Here is a 20,229-nt window from a genome sequence, read left to right as displayed (position 1 = left end):
AAAGAATAGAAAATCAATCAAAAATTAAAAAAAAAAACAAGTATATACGGCCGTAAGTTCGGCCAGGCCGAATCTTATGTACCCTCCACCATGGATAGCGTAGAAACTTCTACGAAAGACTGTCATCCACAAATTTCAACTCACTCGGATGAAATTCGCTCCTCCAAGAGGCTCCAAAACCAAATCTCGGGATCGGTTTATATGGGGGCTATAAATGATTATGGACTGATATGGACCACCTTTGGCATGGTTGTTAAATATCATATACGATCACCACGTACCAAATTTCAAGCAGATCGGATGAATTCTGTTTCTCCAAAAGGCACCGGAGGTCAAATCTGGGGATCGGTTTATATGGGGGCTATATATAATTATGGACCGATGGGGACCAATTTTTGCATGGTTGTTAGAGACCATATACTAACACCATGTACCAAATTTCAGCCGGATCGGATGTAATTTGCTTCTCTTAGAGGCCTCGCAAGCTTAATCGGGGGATCGGTTTATATGGGGGCTATATATAATTATGGACCGATGGGGACCAATTTTTGCATGGTTGTTAGAGACCATATACCAACACCATGTACCAAATTTCAGCCGGATCGGATGAAATTTGCTTCTCTTAGAGGCCTCGCAAGCCAAATTTGGGGGTCCATTTATATGGGGGCTATACGTAAAAGTAGACCGATATGGCCCATTTGCAATACCATCCGACCTACATCAATAACAACTACTTGTGCCACGTTTCAAGTCGATAGCTTGTTTCGTTCGGAAGTTAGCGTGATTTCAACAGATTGTGTTCCACCCTAGTGCATTAGCCGACTTAAATTTTGAGTCTATAGATTTTTTAGAAGTCTATCAAATTCTGTCCAGATCGAGTAATATTTAAATGTATGTATTTGGGACAAACCTTTATATATAGCCCTCAACACATTGGACGGATGTGATATGGTATCGAAAATTTATAGATCTACAAAGTAGTGCAGGGTATAATATAGTCGGCCCTGCCCGACTTTAAGCTTTCCTTACTTGTTTTTTACTAACATTGTGTTCCCCCTAGTGCATTAGCCAACTTAAATGTTGAGTCTATAGATTTTGTAAAAGTCTATCAAATTCTGTCCAAATCGAGTGATATTTAAATGTATGTATTTGGGACAAACCTTTATATATAGCCCTCAACACATTTGACGGATGTGATATGGTATCGAAAATTTAGATCTACAAAGTGGTGCAGGATATAATATAGTCGGCCCCGCCCGACTTTAGACTTTCCTTACTTGTTTTGTTTAATATATACCCCGTATGGACTAACTTACAATTATGGATTACAGTCTTTAGTACATGTTTCTATGGAATCCATGGTGGAGGGTACATAAGATTCGGCCTGTCCGAACTTAGGGCCGTATATACTTGTTTTTGATATATTATGCTTCATTCAAATAAAGTTATTTCCATATTTTGTGACCTTGTTCTCAACTGACATTAGATCAGAACACCGATCTTCTTCAATAACATTCTCCACATGTTTTATTTTGGTGTCTCTTGATTACTCTCTCCGTCATAACCAACTCTCTCTCATTAAGATTTCTAAATATATTTTATATTTCCACAAAATTTCCAAATGAATTTATTTTTGCATCTACACACGTATATTTAAGAGTAAAATAGATTTTTCAAATATAAAACCTTTTTAGGGAATATAAACATGCCCCAAATATTTTCTACCATTTTTGCTTCCCCGGAAGAAATAGGAGACACATTTAAACAGCCATCTATAGATTATCGTTTCGTATAAGTGGATCCTTGCAAAATTGAGCTAGCAAATATTTTATGATTGTGGTAATAGTCTATTGAAAAATTAAAATGTATAGCTGGTGTATATACGGGAAATGCCGCTTCGGTCAATTCATAATCAGTGACATTATACAATATGTTCTGCAAGTGAATAAAAAAAAAAACAAAATTAATAAAAAAAGTAACTGGCATCACTTAACTCACCCCTTTTAATGGACAAGTATACGGAAGGTTGCTTGTCTTTAATAATTCTCTGACAAACACATTGACCATAGGTATAGTATTCAATTGGAGCAATGCATCACAAAAATTTAGAGTTATGTCCAGAAATTTGGAGGGTCCCTTTTTACCCTTCACTAGTTTGTAATTTATATACATATTCACTATAGCACTCGTCAAATCACGATCAAATTCTCCACGTATATCCATCAAATTTAAGCCATCATGACGTTTCTTTAAAACACATTCAAGCCTTTTCAAAGGAGGATGCATGTTAAAACATGTTATATTATGATAGTCCACCCGAAAACGTCTTCTGGATGCAGCCTAAAAGTAGATGGAGAAAAAAAATAATAAATAAGATTTGGTAATGAAATTCAAAATTCTGATTGTAAAATTAAATTTGAATATAAAATTGCAAGTGATGCTTTAATTTCTGAATCGAAATTTGTTTTTCGTTCTTTGTCAAAAAATTATAATAAGATCACCCCAAACATGTTTCAAGAGCATAAGGCTATTTATTCATGGGGAATATGTTTATCGCAACCATATGTTTTTCTCGGTTTGATTTCGCTCTTATTTTGCATGTTTCTGATTTCGGCAAGCGTGTTTTGTTTGACAAGAAATAATATTTTTTGTTCCCCGCGAATAATGAAGTTCATCGTCGACTCAATTTCTTCAACCGACGCCGGTTCACCACCACCACCATATAATAGTGATGGGGGTATAATGAGTTTGTCATTCCGTTTGTAACACATCGAAATATCGATTTCCAACTATATAAAGTAAATACATATATTCTTGATCAGGGAGAAACTCTAAGACGACATAACCATGTCCGTCTGTCTGTCTGTTGTAATCACACTACAGCTTTCAACAATGGCGCTATCGTTCTGCAATTTGGCAAAAATTAGGTTTTTGTTTGCAGACAGGTCAAGTTCGAAGATGCGCTATATCAGTCCAAGTTTTGATATAGCCCCAATATAAACCCAGCCCCCAATTTGGGGTCTTGGGCTTCTATTTTCTATCCGATTTGCCTGAAATTGTAAATCTATAGGTATTTTAGGACCATTCATAGGTTTTTTAGGACCATTCATGTTTCGAAAATGGTGTCTATCGGTCCATGTTTTGGTATAACCCTCATATAGGCCGATCTCCCAATTTTACTTCTTAGGCTTCTAGAAACCATAGTTTCTATCCGTTTTCCCTGAAATTGGAAATCTAGAGGTATTTTATGACCACAAATATGCACGCTCACAAAAAATCGCTTCTGTAACATATACTCCCAAACATATTTTGCTTCAAGCATATACATTTTTGGGTATTGCCCAAACATTTATATGTTTGATCTCTTCCAATATATAATATGTTTGAAAGCATATTGGTCTAAACAATATATGTTTGGGTAGTCTAAGTTCCAAACATTTTGTATTTTTGCATCCAAATTCAATAATGTTGTCTTCCAAAAAACAATATGTTATTATGTGAACATATAATATGTTTGGAAGCATTTTGCACCCAAAAATATTATATGCTTAAAAAAAATCTCCCAAACAATATTGTGCTCAAAATTTTATTTATTTATTTATATATTTACAATCATAATGAATTATGAAAATAAACAGGTAATATAGGTGCTAACAACATAGGTTTTCGACCTGAATGCTCAAAATTTTGTTTCTGCCCAATTGTATATTCCCCCACATCTTTCTCACTTCCACGAGATTTTTTAGTTCTTAGCACCTTTTTCTGTAATACAAACATTGTAGAAGAAATTATTCAATTTTATGATTTTTATTTTATTTTAATTTTACCTTTTGCCGGACGGGGATTCGAACAGCGGATCACACAGTTTGTAAGGATCAAAGAAGTAGCTGATCAATTGCCCAAGGAAAAATAAAATGTTAATTTTGTAATAACAAGCAACAACCACCAACTTAATTCAATACCGCTCCCTGTTAAATAGCGCTCCAAGCTACTAAACACATATATGTTTATAGGCTATTTCTAAATTAATATATGTTTGCATCCAAGCATATTATATTTACAAAAATTTTATGTCCCAAACATAATATGTTCTAACATATTAACATATATGTCCCAAACATGTTATGCTAGTTTATGAACATTATATGCTTGCACTCAAAAATATTGTGTTTAAAAATTTGTGTTCCAAACATATAATGTTTATAGCCAAACATATGAAAAACAGTCTTTTTCATCCGTGTATATGCCGGAAATGATGCCTATCGGTTTATGTTTTGGTATAGCCCCAATATAGAACAATCTCCCGTTTTTTACTTCTTGGCCTGCTTAAGACCGTAGTTTTTATCCAATTTGCTGAAATTTTAAATCTACAGTTTTTTTAGGACCATAAATAGAGTGGAAAGCAAAACCGACTAAATGTTTTAATTTTTTTGTAATCTTTATCAACTAGAAAATGTCTAGTTAGGTCCACAAGCATTGGATCGTTGATGACTGGAAATAACCCAGCAAGAAAATTGGAAGTTCTTCCAAAGGTACAACTGTAAAAACACTTCCAGAAGATGCACTCCAAATGATGTTCTTTATTTTAACTACCCAGGAAGTTCTTTTAATTCAATTTTTATAACTTGGTTTTTTCATACTTTTAATGGGTAATTTTAACTTATTTTGTTTCAAATAGGTTAAAAACAATGTAAGAATTCATAAAATGGTACAAATCATTTAAATTTTGTCGAAAAGAATGCTAAATCCAATCTAAACAAATTGTGAATTTTTGAAAATATTTGAGGTCAAACATTTCCGACAAGCGTTAGAATTCATTAAAAATTATAAAAAATTATAAAAATTATTTATTTGACAAAATATCACAGAATTTTTTAATTTACATCCAAAACACTGAATCCGGATCACACCTAAAGAGGTGATGCAAATTCAGTGCAACAACAGTTGAAATGGAGGACTTCCGTCCTATGACAAGCCCATGTTAAATTCATCTCTTCTGCGTCAATTTTGCACCACTTCCGGATCCAAAAAGAACATTTTCATTACTTTTTTGGCGACGCTGTTTTTGCTGGGTTCATCATTTACCTTCACACTTACACGAGATGTTTATGATTCCTCTAAAACTAAAACAAAAACGGTTGTTATAAATCCAGAATCTGATCTAGTCTCTATAAGTAGAATCTTTAAATTTATTTTCGGGAAGCGTACTGGTTGAACTGATCTGCTTAGGAGAATATCTGTCATCAAACCCCCTGAAATTCTATATACAAGTATTATCAAGTAACCAGCTACGACGAAGAGTTTTCCATGGAAACTCAAATCCTCAAATCAATGATGTTTCTTCAGATTTAAAATTTAGCAAAAAAACAAGTATATACGGCCGTAAGTTCGGCCAGGCCGAAGCTTATGTACCCTCCATCATGGATTGCGTAGAAACTTCTTCTAAACACTGCCATCCACAATCGAATTACTTAAGTTGCGGTAACGCTTGCCGATGGCAAGGTATCTTAAAACCTCCTAACACCATCTTCTAAATTGTATGTAAGTCCATACGTGGTATATATTAAATCAAAAAAGATCGATCCAATACGTATATAATTCAGTTTGACAAAGTGGACATAAAATTTTGACAAAATTTTCTACATAAATAAAATTTTAACAAAATTTTCTATAGAAACAAACTTTTGACAAAATTTTCTATAGAAATAAAATCTTGGTACACGCACAGAAAAAACATGTTTGGACATGGTTGCCGCATCCATTTAATGCTCAACTAGAGTAGGTAATTGTCGCGAAAACCATGTATTTTGTCTTTGTAAAAATAATTTTCGAGCGGATAAAAATATATGTTGGCAATAAGCATTTAAATTGTTCTCAACTGCCGCAAACATGTTCTATTATTTAAATGATAGAATTTGAGACCATTACATGGTCGGGAAAATCATGTATCTGACCATTAAATTTTTTTACTTTTTTGTAGAGAAAAAAGTATTTTTATAGGTTACGTATAGACATGTCTAGAACCATTACATGACCATAAAGACCATGTACATTGGTTTCGTCACCATTTAATTTTTTAACTTGTTTGCAGCGAAAAGAATTTTATAAAAACATTGAGCAGGTACACACGATTTTCATTTTGATTGTTTCTTGGAATGGACGGAGAATACGGAATTATTGTGTTTTGTGTTAATTTATTTATTCAGAAGTGGCACGTGGTTTTATGTGAACACAAAACAGGAAAGTGTAATTGAAAAAAAAAATGTACCTGATTTTTGTTCTTTATTTTGATATATGGTATCGTTTATTTTTATTTGCAGTTACATGATGTCTGCGTTGATACATTTGATGGGCACGAGGTAACTATGGAATGAATATTTATTGTTGAAATTGAACCAAAATGGAGTGTGTAAAAATATGTGAAGTTTGCTTGCACGACATTATAAATACAAATAAACAATGAATTGGTTTATAAATAAATAAAAACAAATAAATAAAGATAATTTTGTGTTTACTTTTCTCAAGTGGCGTCCTTTTTTCGACGACGAAAAAACTTTTTTCATAAAGATCAAAACATTTTAGGTTGTGACCATGTTCTTTTAACTGGAAGAAAAACATTTTTGACGAATACCATAACATTTTAGATCGTGACCATTGTCTTTTAATGGAAACAAAATTCTTTTTATCAATATAATAACATTTTAGATGAGGACAATTTTAGTTTTCTTAGAACCATGTTCACTGAGCCAACATGGTTGCAGGTGAAAATGTTACATGGTCGTCGCAAAAATAGCTCCTATCATATTATTTTGCTCTTCGAATATGATTGTGACAATCATGTTTCTTCTCTGCGTGTAGATTATTTTTGGCGCGAGTGGCAACCATGATTATGAACCGAATAAAATTTGAACAAAATTTTCTATAGAAATAAAATTTTGACAATGATGAAAATTTTATTATGAACCGAATAAAATTTTAACAAAATTTTCTCTAGAAATAAAATTTTGGTAGACTATTTTTGGCTCTAGTGGCAACCATGATTATGAACCGATATGGACCAATTTTTATGTGATTGGACCAATTTTGGTATGGTTGTTAGCGACCATATTCTAACACCACGTTACTAATTTGAACCGGATCGGATGAATTTTGCTCCTCCAAGAGGCTCCGGAGGTCAAATCTGGAGAACGTTTTATATGGGGGCTATATATAATTATGGACCGATATGGACCAATTCTGGCACGCTTGTTAAAGATCATATACTAACACCATGTTCCAAATTACAACCGGATTGGATGAAATTTGCTTCTCTTGGAGACTTCGCAAGCCAAATCTGGGGATCGGTTTATATGGGGGCTATATATAATTATGAACCGATGTGGACCAATTTTTGCATGGTTGTTAGAGACCATATACCAATATCATGTACCAAATTTCAGGCGGATCGGATGAAATTTGCTTCTCTTTGAGGCTCCGGAACCCAAATCTGGGGATAGGTTTATATGGGCGCTATATATAATTATGGACCGATGTGGACCAATTTTTGCACGGTTGTTAGAGACCATATATCAACACCATGTACCAAATTTCAGACGGATCGGATGCAATTTGCTTCTCTTTGAGGCTTCGCAAGTCAAATCTGGAGATCGGTTTATATGGGGTCTATATATAATTATGGACCGATGTGGACCAATTTTTGCATGGTTGTTAGAGACCATATACCAACATCATGTACCAAATTTCAGGCGGATCGGATGAAATTTGCTTCTCTTTGAGGCTCCGGAACCCAAATCTGGGGATCGGTTTATATGGGCGCTATATATAATTATGGACCGATGTGGACCAATTTTTGCACGGTTGTTAGAGACCATATATCAACACCACGTACCAAATTTCAGACGGATCGGATGCAATTTGCTTCTCTTTGAGGCTTCGCAAGTCAAATCTGGAGATCGGTTTATATGGGGTCTATATATAATTATGGACCGATGTGGACCAATTTTTGCATGGTTGTTAGATACCATATACCAACACCATATACTAAATTTCAGCCGGATCGGATGAAATATGCTTCTGTTAGAGGCTCCACAAGCCAAATCTGAGGGTCCCTTTATATGGGGGCTATACGTAAAAGTGGACCGATATGGCCCATTTTCAATACCATCCGACCTACATCGATAACAACTACTTGTGCCAAGTTTCAAGTCGATAGCTTGTTTCGTTCGGAAGTTAGCGTGATTTCAACAGACGGACGGACATGCTTAGATCGACTCAGAATTTCAACACGATCCAGAATATATATACTTTATGGGGTCTTAGAGCAATATTTCGATGTGTTACAAACGGAATGACAAAGTTAATATACCCCCATCCTATGATGGAGGGTATAAAAAAAATTATGCGGCCCAAATCTTGCATGGGAACTCTTTTGTAGGGTTTCATAAGTTTTCTACAGCAAAGAAATAAATCATCGAAAACGGTTCATAATTGGGGATATGACAGCTAAAAGAAAATTTCATACCCCCCGGGGTGACCAACTTTCACCGACTATAGGTCAGCCCCGGACCCACTAGATATCCACAAACTTAGAGGAAATTGCATTTATCTTTATTCGTTCAAAAGTTGGAGAATTATTACAAAAAAAAAACCATTTGGAACCGTTGTGCGCCGTCGCCAAATATTTAATTTTTTTTGATGTTATGGTGTTATTATTCCATTATTATTTATTATTATTATATATATATTATTATTATTTAGTTGTACAATTGTTCTCAACTCGAAAGAAAGTGCTGAGTATTTGGTGGAATTTTAAAGGACTCATCCACTATGAGCTACTCTAGCGACTTCTGATGAACCATTCATTCACTGCAAATTTTCGAAAATAAGATAAACTTTATCGTCAAAGAACTGACAAAAGTCAAGTAATTGATGTAATTATTCACATGTATTATTATTAATTAATAAAATCATTTACAACTTACATAGCTTATCATTAGAAAATCCAATGCAAATAATATAAAAATTATTTTACCGAAATATTTAAACATTTTCAATGTCACAACGTAAACTAAATAAAACGAAATAATTCTGGAATTATACCACTCGTACTCGACTAAAAAATAGAGTCATTAGCCATAATGATCTCTTTTTGAATGGTGGAAATATAATCTAAATTACATTTTAATTTGGCTAATGGCTACAATTATATAAAATTAACTGGCATATTATTCCATTCAAAATTTTACCCTATGACAAATACTCTTTCGAAAAATCGCATTTAAAGAGAAAATAGTTGCTAGTGTTTCATGAAATAAAATGGATTATGGATAGGGCTATTTAACTACAATTTTTCTAATACCATTTTAGCTCATAACAAGTATATACGGCCGTAACTTCGGCCAGGCCGAATCATATGTATCCTCCACCATGGATTGCGTAGAAACTTCTACTAACGACTGTCTTCCACAATCGAATTACTTGGGTTGCGGCAACACTTGCCGATGACAACGTATGTTAAAACTTCTTAACATCGTCTTCTAAATTGTAAGTTAGTCCATGCGGGGTATATATTAAACAAAGAATGGCCGATTATATACGTATATAATTCAGTTTGACAAAATTTTCTATAGAAATAAAATTTTGACACAACTTTCTACAGTAATAAAATTTTAACAAAATTTTCTATAGAAATAAAATTTTGGTGGATTATTTTTGGCGATTTGGACCAATTTTTGTGTGATTGGTCATCGGCTATATATAACTATAGACCGATATGGACCAATTTTTCCATGGATGTGTACACCCATGGAAAAATTGGTCCATATCGGTCTATAGTTATATATAGCCGATGACCAATCACACAAAAATTAATAATTATGGACTGATATGGCCCACTTTTTGCATGCACGCAGAGAAAGAATACGATCACCTCAAACATGTTTCAAGAGCAAAATGTTATTTTTGTATGGTGACCATGTAATATGTTTGTCACTAAAATGTTATTTTCTCATCAAATATAACCTGCTTGCTGATATCAAATACATGATTTCCGAGAAAATAACATGGTTGCGAAAACCATGTTATATGGTCACCACCCAAAAATAACATTTTACTCTTAAAACATGTTTGAGGTGATCATATTCCTTCCCTGGGTGTGGTTATTAGAGACCATGTACTAACACCACGTACCAAATTTCAACCGAATCGGATGAAATTTGCTCCTCCAAGAGCCTCTGGAGGTCAAATCTGGAGATCGGTTTATATAAGGGCTATATATAATTATGGACCGATATGGATCAATTTTTGCATGGTTATTAGAGACTATATACTAACACCACGTACCAAAATTCAACCGGATCGTATGAATTTTGCTCCTCCAAGAGGCTCCGGAGGTCAAATGTGGGAATCGGTTTAAATGGGGGCTATATATAATTATAGACCGATATGGATCAATTTTTGCATGGTTATTAGAGACCATATACTTAGACCACATACCAAATTTCAACCAAATCGACTGAAATTTGCTCCTCCAAGAGGCTCTGGAGGTCAAATCTGAGGATCGGATTAGTAAGGAAAGTCTAAAGTCGGGCGGGGCCGACTATATTATACCCTTCACCACTTTGTAAGTCCTCATTTTCGATACCACATCAAATCCGTCCAATGTGTTGGATGCTATATGAATCCATACACATATATTCTGTATATCTGAGCAGATCTGTACAGAGTTCTGCAATACTTATAGATTTTACATTTAAGTCGGCTAATGCGCTGAGGTGGAACACAATGTTACTAAAAAAAATATAGGAAACATTTAAATATGAACCAATTTTGAGGCAACTTCGCAAAAGTGTATTTATGATTTATCGGTATAGATGTGTAATAGAGTAATAGGAAAATTTGAGTCATTTTGATAAGTTTTCGACTTAGCAGTGGCGATTTGATAAAGACAATGTAGGTATTTCGGCCAGTTTTGCCTAAATAGGAAAAACATATATATGGAATCTATATCGAAATCTGAACCGATTGCAATCAAATTTCACATGCATAGTTACTATGTTGAATCTACTCCCTGTGCAAAATTTCACGTAAATCGGATAACAACTTTGACCACTGTGGCCTTATGACGGAAAATCGGGCGAAAGATATATATGGGAGCTATATCAAAATCTGAACCGATTTCAACCACAATAAACACGCATATGCAGAACCTTAATTCTACTGCCTGTGCAAAGTTTCAAGTTCAATTCTACTCCCTCTGCAAAATTTCACGTAAATCAGAGTAACACTTTTGCCTCTGTGGGCATATTAATCCAAATCGGGCGAATGATATATATGGGAGCTATATCTAAATCTGAACCGACTGCAACTAAATTTTGCACAATTAACGATACTATAAAACGTACTCCTTGTGCCAAATTTCAAGCAACTCAGGGCAAAACTCTGGCTTTTGAGGCTATATAAATCCAAATCGGTCGAAAGATATATATGGGATCTATATCTAAATCGGAACCGATTTTAACCAAATTAAGCACACTTAACGATACTATTAAACGCACTTGTTGTGCAAAATTTGAAGCAAATCAGGGCAAAACTCTCGCTTTTGGGGCCATATAAGTCCAAATCGGACGAAAGATATATATGGGAGCTATATATAAATCTGAACCGATTTAGCTGATATTTGGCAGTTTTTACGGGACTGACAAAACGTTCAGATGTACAAAATTTGAAGAACGTCGGTTCATAAATACGTGAATTATGATCAAATCGGTGATAACTATATATGGCAGCTATATCTAAATCTGAACCGATTTTTTCCAAAATCAACAGCGATTGTCTTCTGCCCGAAGAAAGACGTTGTGTCAAATTTGAGGACGATCGGACTTAAACTGCGACCTGTACTTTGTGCACAAAATTACATATACTGACAGACGGACGGACAGACAGATAGACAGACGGACATCGCTAATTCGACTCAGAATTTAATTCTAAGCCGATCGGTATACTAAAAGATGGGTCTATAACAATTATTTTTTGGCGTTACATACAAATGCACAAACTTATTATACCCTGACCACAGTAGTGGTGAAGGGTATAAAAATGTGTTCTTCTTTGTTTGACCGGGGACTTATCAGCCAACCTGTTATTCTTTCTTCCGGTTTATACAAATATGGCCAAAATACCCACATTTTACACAAAATTCTGTGATGATTTTTCCATATCTTAGTCATATCCTATACACGGTAATGCCAGACTTTACACAGAATGGTTGAGTTTCAAGTAAGGCTCAAAGTCGCCCGACTTGACCAAATAATATATCACAACCCACACTTGACCACATATCATGGCGAAATCTAACCAATATCCTTGTGTTTTACTAACATTGTGTTCCATCCCAGTACATTAGCCGATTTAAATTTTAATTCTAGAGACTTTGTAGAAGTACAAAAAATTGTCTCCATTAAAAGTATTTGTATCTGGAAATGCAAACCTTGATATAGCTCCCAGCAAATTTGAAATAGTTGGTAAAACAAATGTTGGTCTACATAGTGGTGAAGGGTATAATATAGTCGGCCCCGACCGACTTTAGATTTTACTTACTTGTTTTAAAGAAAATTCTTTGCTTTCATTCTATGAAACGAATGAAAGAAAGAATAGGAAGCACGCTCGAAATAAACCCAGCCGACTGCACTCAAATCGATGATATGTTTGTTTCGAATTTATTTCAGCATAAGCCGGCTATCATACAAAACCTTTTTTCGGAAGGTTCAAGTGTGGTTCATTGTTGGGTTTAATGAACTGCCTGAATTTATTCTGATGATTGGTTGATAGTTTTGCTGCAAGTGTTGCTGCGAGAATGCTGATGAGGAATGTGGTAATTCCGAAACGTGCATCCATCCAACCATCTTGCAGTCTATAGGGCTTTGCCCAAATAAATTTGACAAACATTCTTTTCCACTGTTGGTTAAGCTACACTTGTAGTTTAGTCAATGCATGGTTTTAGGCTGAAATCAAGAAAACGACAACAATGAAAATTCTTTGCTTCAAAAGAAAATTTCGTTTATCTGAAATTTCGTCTCTCAGAAAATAAAAGCCTTTTACAGTGTAGTTTGCCCATATCCTAACACTTGATAATGAATAATGTCCCTTGAAATAAAGTTCGTACAACAAAGTAAAAAAAATTAACTTAAGCGAATTAAGTTCATCAGCAAAATTCCTTTTCCTCATTATCGGTACAATAATTAAATGACATCTAGCGTCTAGGGATGGCTGGACTAACAAATAAGAATACTAAAATAAAAATCCATACAAACGATAAGTAAACAGCAATAGCCCATTGACATTTTCTTCAAGCAAAAAAGATGTCAATATACCAGTATTTGGACCATAAATTCTTTTATTTTTCCACTTCATTACATCTTCACTATTTACCATTGAATATTCGCTCTGAGATTCCTTTTTATTGATTAATGAAAGCAATTATCGATGTGAACAGTTCCCTCTGCAAGAATTGCTGAAGTTCTATTCGCATTCAAGGATGGTAAGGAGTATGTACAGGACATACAGGACCTTTTGCAAATACACCATAATGAAATGAAATTTGAACTGGAGCAGAGAAGAAACGACCCTCTCCCCCGCCAAAAGAGATTTATTAATGATGGACAAATTCGAAAAGTGTGCATGTGGGTATTTGCCTTTAGAAGGCTTCCATAGTGTGGGCGGGGAGAGCTCTATATTTTTTGTATGACCATATATCGGATGACCATTGTAACTTCAAGTGCGAATTGTGCTTGTAGCAACTTGATTAAAATCATTAATACCCAATGAAGAGGGTAAAACTCCTCGGGCCAAGGGTTCGATGTACATGTTGTCGACCACATGCATAAGCAACATACATGGTGATAAAAATACCGAATGTATATTTTGTGGTTTAACTTTCCTAATGTTTGATGATGTAAATCTCTCCTCGGAAGATGCTGAACTACAACGGCAAATTTAATTCAGATGAAGAAGGCGTATGCCGTAGTAGTAGTAGTAGATTTTTAACATGATATGGGTTATCTTAATATTTTTGGAGGCGATTCTAACTTGACCAACCCTCTCACTCATTCACTTTTGTTGTGGTCGTTGTTATGGTAACATTGTGGGGCAAAGAAGAGAAGGGTTGTTCTATAAACCGGGGTGGTATGATAATGCAGGATAACATTCTGTTATTAGTTTAGTAATTAAAAGTCAAATTATAAAAGAGACAACTCGAACGTCGAAGTATTTTTATACCCTCCACCATAGAATGGGGGTATATTAACTTTGTCATTCCGTTTGTAACACTTCGAAATATTGCTCTAAGATCCCATAAAGCATATATATTCTGGGTCGTGGTGAAATTCTGAGTCGATCTGAGCATGTCCGTCCGTCCGTCTGTTGAAATCACGCTAACTTCCGAACGAAACAAGCTATCGACTTGAAACTTTGCATAAGTAGTTGTTATTGATGTAGGACGGATGGTATTGCAAATGGGCCATATCGGTCCACTTTTACGTATAGCCCCCACATAAACGGACCCCCAAATTTGACCATGCAAAAATTGGTCCACATCGGTCCACTTTTACGTATAGCCCCCATATAAACGGACACCCAAATTTGGCTTGCGAGGCCTCTAAGAGAAGCAAATTTCATCCGATCCGGCTGAAATTTGGTACATGGTGTTAGTATACTGTCTCTAACAACCATGCAAAAATTGGTCCACATCGGTCCATAACTATATATAGCCCCCATATAAACCGATCCCCCGATTTGGTTTGCGGAGCCTCTAAGAGAAGCAAATTTCATCCGATCCGGCTGAAATTTGGTACATGGTGTTAATATATGGTCTCTAATGACCATGCAAAAATTGGTCCACATCGGTTCATAATTATATATAGCCCCCTTATAAACCGATCACCAGATTTGACCTCCGGAGCCTCTTGGAAAACCAAAATTTATCTGATTCAGTTGAAATTTGGTACATGGTGTTAATATATGGCCTCAAACATTGGTCGATATCGGTCCATAATTATATATAGGCCCTATATAAACCGATCCCCAGATTTGACCTCGGGAGCCTCTTGGAAGAGCAAAATTCATCCGCTTCGGTTGAAATTTGGTACCTGAAATTAGTATATGGTATCCAACAACAATGCAGGAATTGGTTTATATCAGTCCATAATTATAAATAGCCCCCATATAAACCGATCCCAGATTTGACCTCCGGTGCCTTTTGGAGAAGCAAAATTCATCCGATCTGGTTGAAATTTGGTACGTAATGGTAGTATGTGATATTTAACAACCATGTCAAAAGTGGTCCATATCAGTCCATAATCATATATAGCCCCCATATAAACCGATCCCGGGATTTGTTTTTGGAGCCTCTTGGAGGAGCAAATTTCATACGAGTCAGTTGAAATTTGGTACATTGTGCTAGTATATGGCCGTTAACAACCATGCCTAACTAGGTTCATATCGGTCTATAGTTATATATAGCCATCAGATAAATCGATCCCTAGGTTCATATCGGTCTATAGTTATATATAGCCATCAGATAAATCGATCCCCAATTACACAAAAATTGGTCCATATCAAGTTCATAATTGTATATAGCCCCCATATAAGCGACCCCCATATTTCAATTCAGGCTCTCTACGTATTGTCTGATACATACCACGTATGGACTAACTCACAATTTAGAAACGATGTTAAGAAGTTTTAAGATACCACAACCCAGGTAATTCGATGGTCCATGACAGTCTTTCGTAGAAGTTTCTACGCAATCCATGGTGGAGGGTACATAAGATTCGGCCTGGCCGAACTTACGGCCGTATATACTTGTTTTTTTTTTTTTTGTGATTATAAAATTTTACTGATCGACTTTTATCTTTTTTTCACAATGCACTATGGGGCATTGTAAATTTGCGGCAAAAAGTAAATTTTTCGATAGTTTAAATTGGAAAAAGTGATAACGGTATTCTGTTTCAGACATCCCAGTAGCTCGAAATACAAAATATTATAAACATATGGCAACTCATTTCTTTTAAAACAAGCTGGCAAAGTTGGCTGTTTTGAGATTGTTTACATTTTGAATCGCTAGTCAAAAAAACACATTGTAGAATATTGGCTGTAAAAAATAAACTAATAAGCGAATCTGCATTGTGTAAAATGGAAAATAGTACTACATGTACGTAAAATAATAAAACAAAAAATATTAAAAGTTCGTATGTGTTTGTGAGAAAAGAAATGTGTTGTGTTAAAGTGAAAAGTTTTTGTTTTATAATATTCATGTAATGTTTGTGTTTCGTGGAATGGTACTTTCTGTATTCACACCCAGCAAAACAAAAAGCGTCGCCAAAAAAGTAATGAAAATGTTCTTTTTGGATCCAGAAGTGGTGCAAAATTGACGCAGAAGCGATGAATTTAACATGGGCTTGTCATAGCGCGGAAGTCCTCCATTTCAACAGACGTTGCACTGAATTTGCATCACTTCTTTAGGTGTTATCCGAATTCAATGTTTTGGAAGTAAATTAAAAAAATTCTGTCATATTTTGTTAAATAAATAATTTTTATAATTATTTATAATTTTTAATGTACTATAACGCCTGTCTGAAACATTTGACTTCAAATATTTTCACAAATTCATAATTTTTCAGATTGGATTTAGCATTTTTTTTCGACAAAATTCAAATAATTTGCACCATTTTATGAATTCTTACTCTGTTTTTAACCTTTTTGAAACAAAAAAGTTAACATACCCATTAAATATATGAAAAAACGAGCTATAAAAAAATTGAATTAAAAGAACTTCCTGTGTACTTAAAATAAAGAACATCATTGGGAGTACATCTTCTGGAAGTGCTTTTAAAGTTGTGCCTTTGGAAGAACTTCCAAATTTTTTACTGAGCGTGTATTCACCGACATTTTGGTATGGTGCGAATGGTTATTGTGTGTGCTTTCATGCGGCTTATAATGAAAAAATTGTAAAAAAATCAAAAAAGTCAGTGTTTCTAAAATAAAACAAGAAATTTCGATAAAATTTCCTTTAACAACATATTTTAAAGAGAAACAAGTATATACGGCCATAAGTTCGGCCAGGCCGAAGCTTATGTACCCTCCACCATGGATTGTGTAGAAACTTCTTCTAAACACTGCCATCCACAATCGAATTACTTAAGTTGCGGAAACGCTTGCCGATGGCAAGGTCCATACGTGGCATATATTAAATCAAAAAAATGTATACAAATAAAATTTTAACAAAATTTTCTATAGAAATAAAATTTTCACAAAATTTTCTATAGAAATAAAATTTTGACAAAATTTTCTATAGAAATAAAGTTTTTTCTGATTATTAATTTTGTTCGGCTTGACGTCATAGAAACAATCGATTATTGATTTGTTTTAATATTTATTTCCAATATTTCGGTTAGTGCCACTAACCATCTTTTGGGATTTTGTATGTGTGTTCGTGTGATGCTGTCCGCTCTGCAAGTCACCGTAAGTTTTGACAAAATTTTCTATAGAAATAAAATTTTAACAAAACTTTCTATAGAAATAAAATTTTGACAAAATTTTCTATAGAAATAAAGTTTTGACAAAATGTTCTATAGAAATAAAATTTTGACAAAATTTTCTCTAGAAATAAAGTTTTGGCAAAATTGTCTATAGAAATGAAATTTTAGCAAAATTTTCTATAGAAATAAAATTTTGGTAGATTATTTTTGGCTCGAGTGGCAACCATGATTATGAACCAATTTTTGTGTGATTGAAGATATATAACTATAGACCGATATGGACCAATTTATATAACTATAGACCGATATGGACCAATTTTGGTATAGTTGTTGCGGCCATATATTAACACCACGTTCCAAATTTGAACCGGATCGGATGAATGTTGCTCCTCCAAGAGGCTCCGGAGGTCAACTCTGGAGAATGGTTTATATGGGGGCTATATATAGTTATGGACCGATATGGACCAATTCTGGCACGGTTGTTAAAGATCATATACTAACACCATGTTCCAAATTTCAATCGGATTGGATGAAATTTGCTTCTCTTAGAGACTCCTCAAGCCAAATCTGGGGATCGGTTTATATGGGGGCTATATATAATTATGGACCGATGTGGACCAATTTTTGCACGATTATTAGAGACCATATACCAACACCATGTACCAAATTTCAGCCGGATCGGATGAAATTTGCTTCTCTTAGAGACTCCTCAAGCCAAATCTGGGGATCGGTTTATATGGGGGCTATATATAATTATGAACCGATGTGGACCAATTTTTGCATGGTTGATAGAGACCATATACCAACACCATGTACCAAATTTCAGCCGGATCGGATGAAATTTGCTTCACTTTGAGGCTATATATAATTATGGCGGCTATATATAATTATGAACCGATGTGGACCAATTTTTGCATGGTTTTTAGAGACCATATACTAACTTTTGGTCCATATAGGTCCATAATTATATATAGCCCCCATATAGATCGATCCCTAGATTGGACCTCCGGAACCACTTGGAGGAGTAAAATTCATCCGAATTCATCGGTTGACATTTGGATCGTGGTTTAAGTACATGGACGCTAACGACCATGCCAAAATTGGTCCAAATCGGTCTATAGTTAAATAGAGCCGATCCCCAATCACACAAAAATTGGTCCATATCGGTTCATAATCATCGTTGCCACTCGAGCCAAAAATAATTTACCAAAATTTTATTTCTATAGAAAATTTTGTCAAGATTTTATTTCTATAGAAAATTTGGTCGATTTTATTACTATAGAACATTTTGTCAAAATTTTATTTCTATAGAATGTTTTTTTTTTTTATTTCTGTAGAAAGTTTTGTCAAAATTTTATTTCTATAGAAAATGTAGTCAAACTGAATTATATACGTATTTAATCGGCCATTTGTTTTAATTTAATATATACCACGTATGGACTAACTTTCAATTTACACTGAAAAAAAGCATACTCGGTTCCAAAGATTTTGTCTTTACTTTAAAAAATTTGGTATTGATTCCGAGCCAAAGAAGCGGAGAATACAAGTAAGGATACTTTTAAGACACAATTCTCTTTTAAATTTAGGTTTTGTGTACTTGCTTCTAAGAAGCAAATTTTAATTTTTCGCTTTCTCAGCTTTTTTTCTTCATATGCTATCAAAGTCCTTTAAAAACGTGTTAACGGCAACTTTATTTTCCAAATTAGGACTCGACTTCCAGTAGAAATTATGCTATGTTTGAAGTAAAAACTTCTTTAAAATAAAGTTTTGAAAAACATGTCCTATATTTGAACGATTTTTTGCTTTGTAGTCAAGATGCAAAAAGACAACAAATTTAAAGACAATTTCATTAAATTTAAAGAATTTATCTGAATTATTAAAGTCAAGTTGACCTTAGCCTATAAATTTTTTCTTTCATGTTAAGATACCCATTTTTAAGTCAAATCACTTAATTATAAGGACAATACGACTTCATTGAAAAGTTTATCGACTTTTGGACAAGGAAAATAACTTTATTTTAGAGAAATGCGTTTTCTATGCTAAGCAAAATTTGTATTCGTTTTTTAAAGACATGAAATCTTTGACCTCACGACAATATTTTTTTCAGTGTAGAAGACGGTGTTTGAAAGTTTTAAGATACTTTGCCATCGGCAAGTGTTACCGGAACCAGTGTTGCCAGGTTGGGGGTTTCCCCCCCAAGTTTAGGGGTTTTTTAGACCTTATAAAGTGGATCAATTCTCAACAAAATTTGAGGGGAGTAAATCCATGTTCTTAAATACAAGCAAGTATGCAATGACATTCTGTTTTAAACGTATCTGTTGAAGTGGCATTTTTAATATTTGATACAATTAAAAACAAATTAAGAAATGGTATTGTAAGATTACATTATTGGTTTCATAATTTCACGACTACAATTTTGGCGAATAATGTATATATTTACTGAACTTTAATTTTTGTTTATTTTTTTTTATTCCTATTATTTATACTTTATAAGCCGTTGTTTTAATTAATTTGATTTGAGAGATTTATACATTGAATTATATTGTTTTGTCTGCTTTTTATATTGATACACATTTTGTATTATTATACCCATAGAAAAATTACTTTCCTCAGGAACGAAATTTTAGACAAATAAACCCCAATTTGTGAAAAGTGGTATAATGATGTTATCTACTGATTGTTTACTTCAAAAGAA

General features: G+C 34.2%; 1 protein-coding gene across 1 annotated transcript in view; it reads right to left on the bottom strand.

Moving 5' to 3' along the window:
• Window positions 1–1,732: 1,732 nt before the first annotated feature.
• LOC142219458 (uncharacterized) overlaps window positions 1,733–20,229 on the bottom strand; it is a 36,594-nt gene continuing 18,097 nt past the window's right edge. Inside the window, exons 2-3 of the mRNA XM_075288433.1 lie at window positions 1,999–2,340; window positions 1,733–1,935 (exon numbers count right to left, since the gene is read on the bottom strand). Of these exons, the coding sequence (XP_075144548.1) occupies window positions 1,780–1,935; window positions 1,999–2,286 (444 nt within the window). The 5' untranslated portion in view covers window positions 2,287–2,340 and the 3' untranslated portion in view covers window positions 1,733–1,779. The remainder of the gene's footprint in view (window positions 1,936–1,998; window positions 2,341–20,229) is intronic.

This window comes from Haematobia irritans, chromosome 1, assembly GCF_050003625.1.
Source record: "Haematobia irritans isolate KBUSLIRL chromosome 1, ASM5000362v1, whole genome shotgun sequence".
Lineage (NCBI taxonomy): Eukaryota > Metazoa > Arthropoda > Insecta > Diptera > Muscidae > Haematobia > Haematobia irritans.
This window is presented reverse-complemented; position numbering and strand designations above follow the sequence as displayed.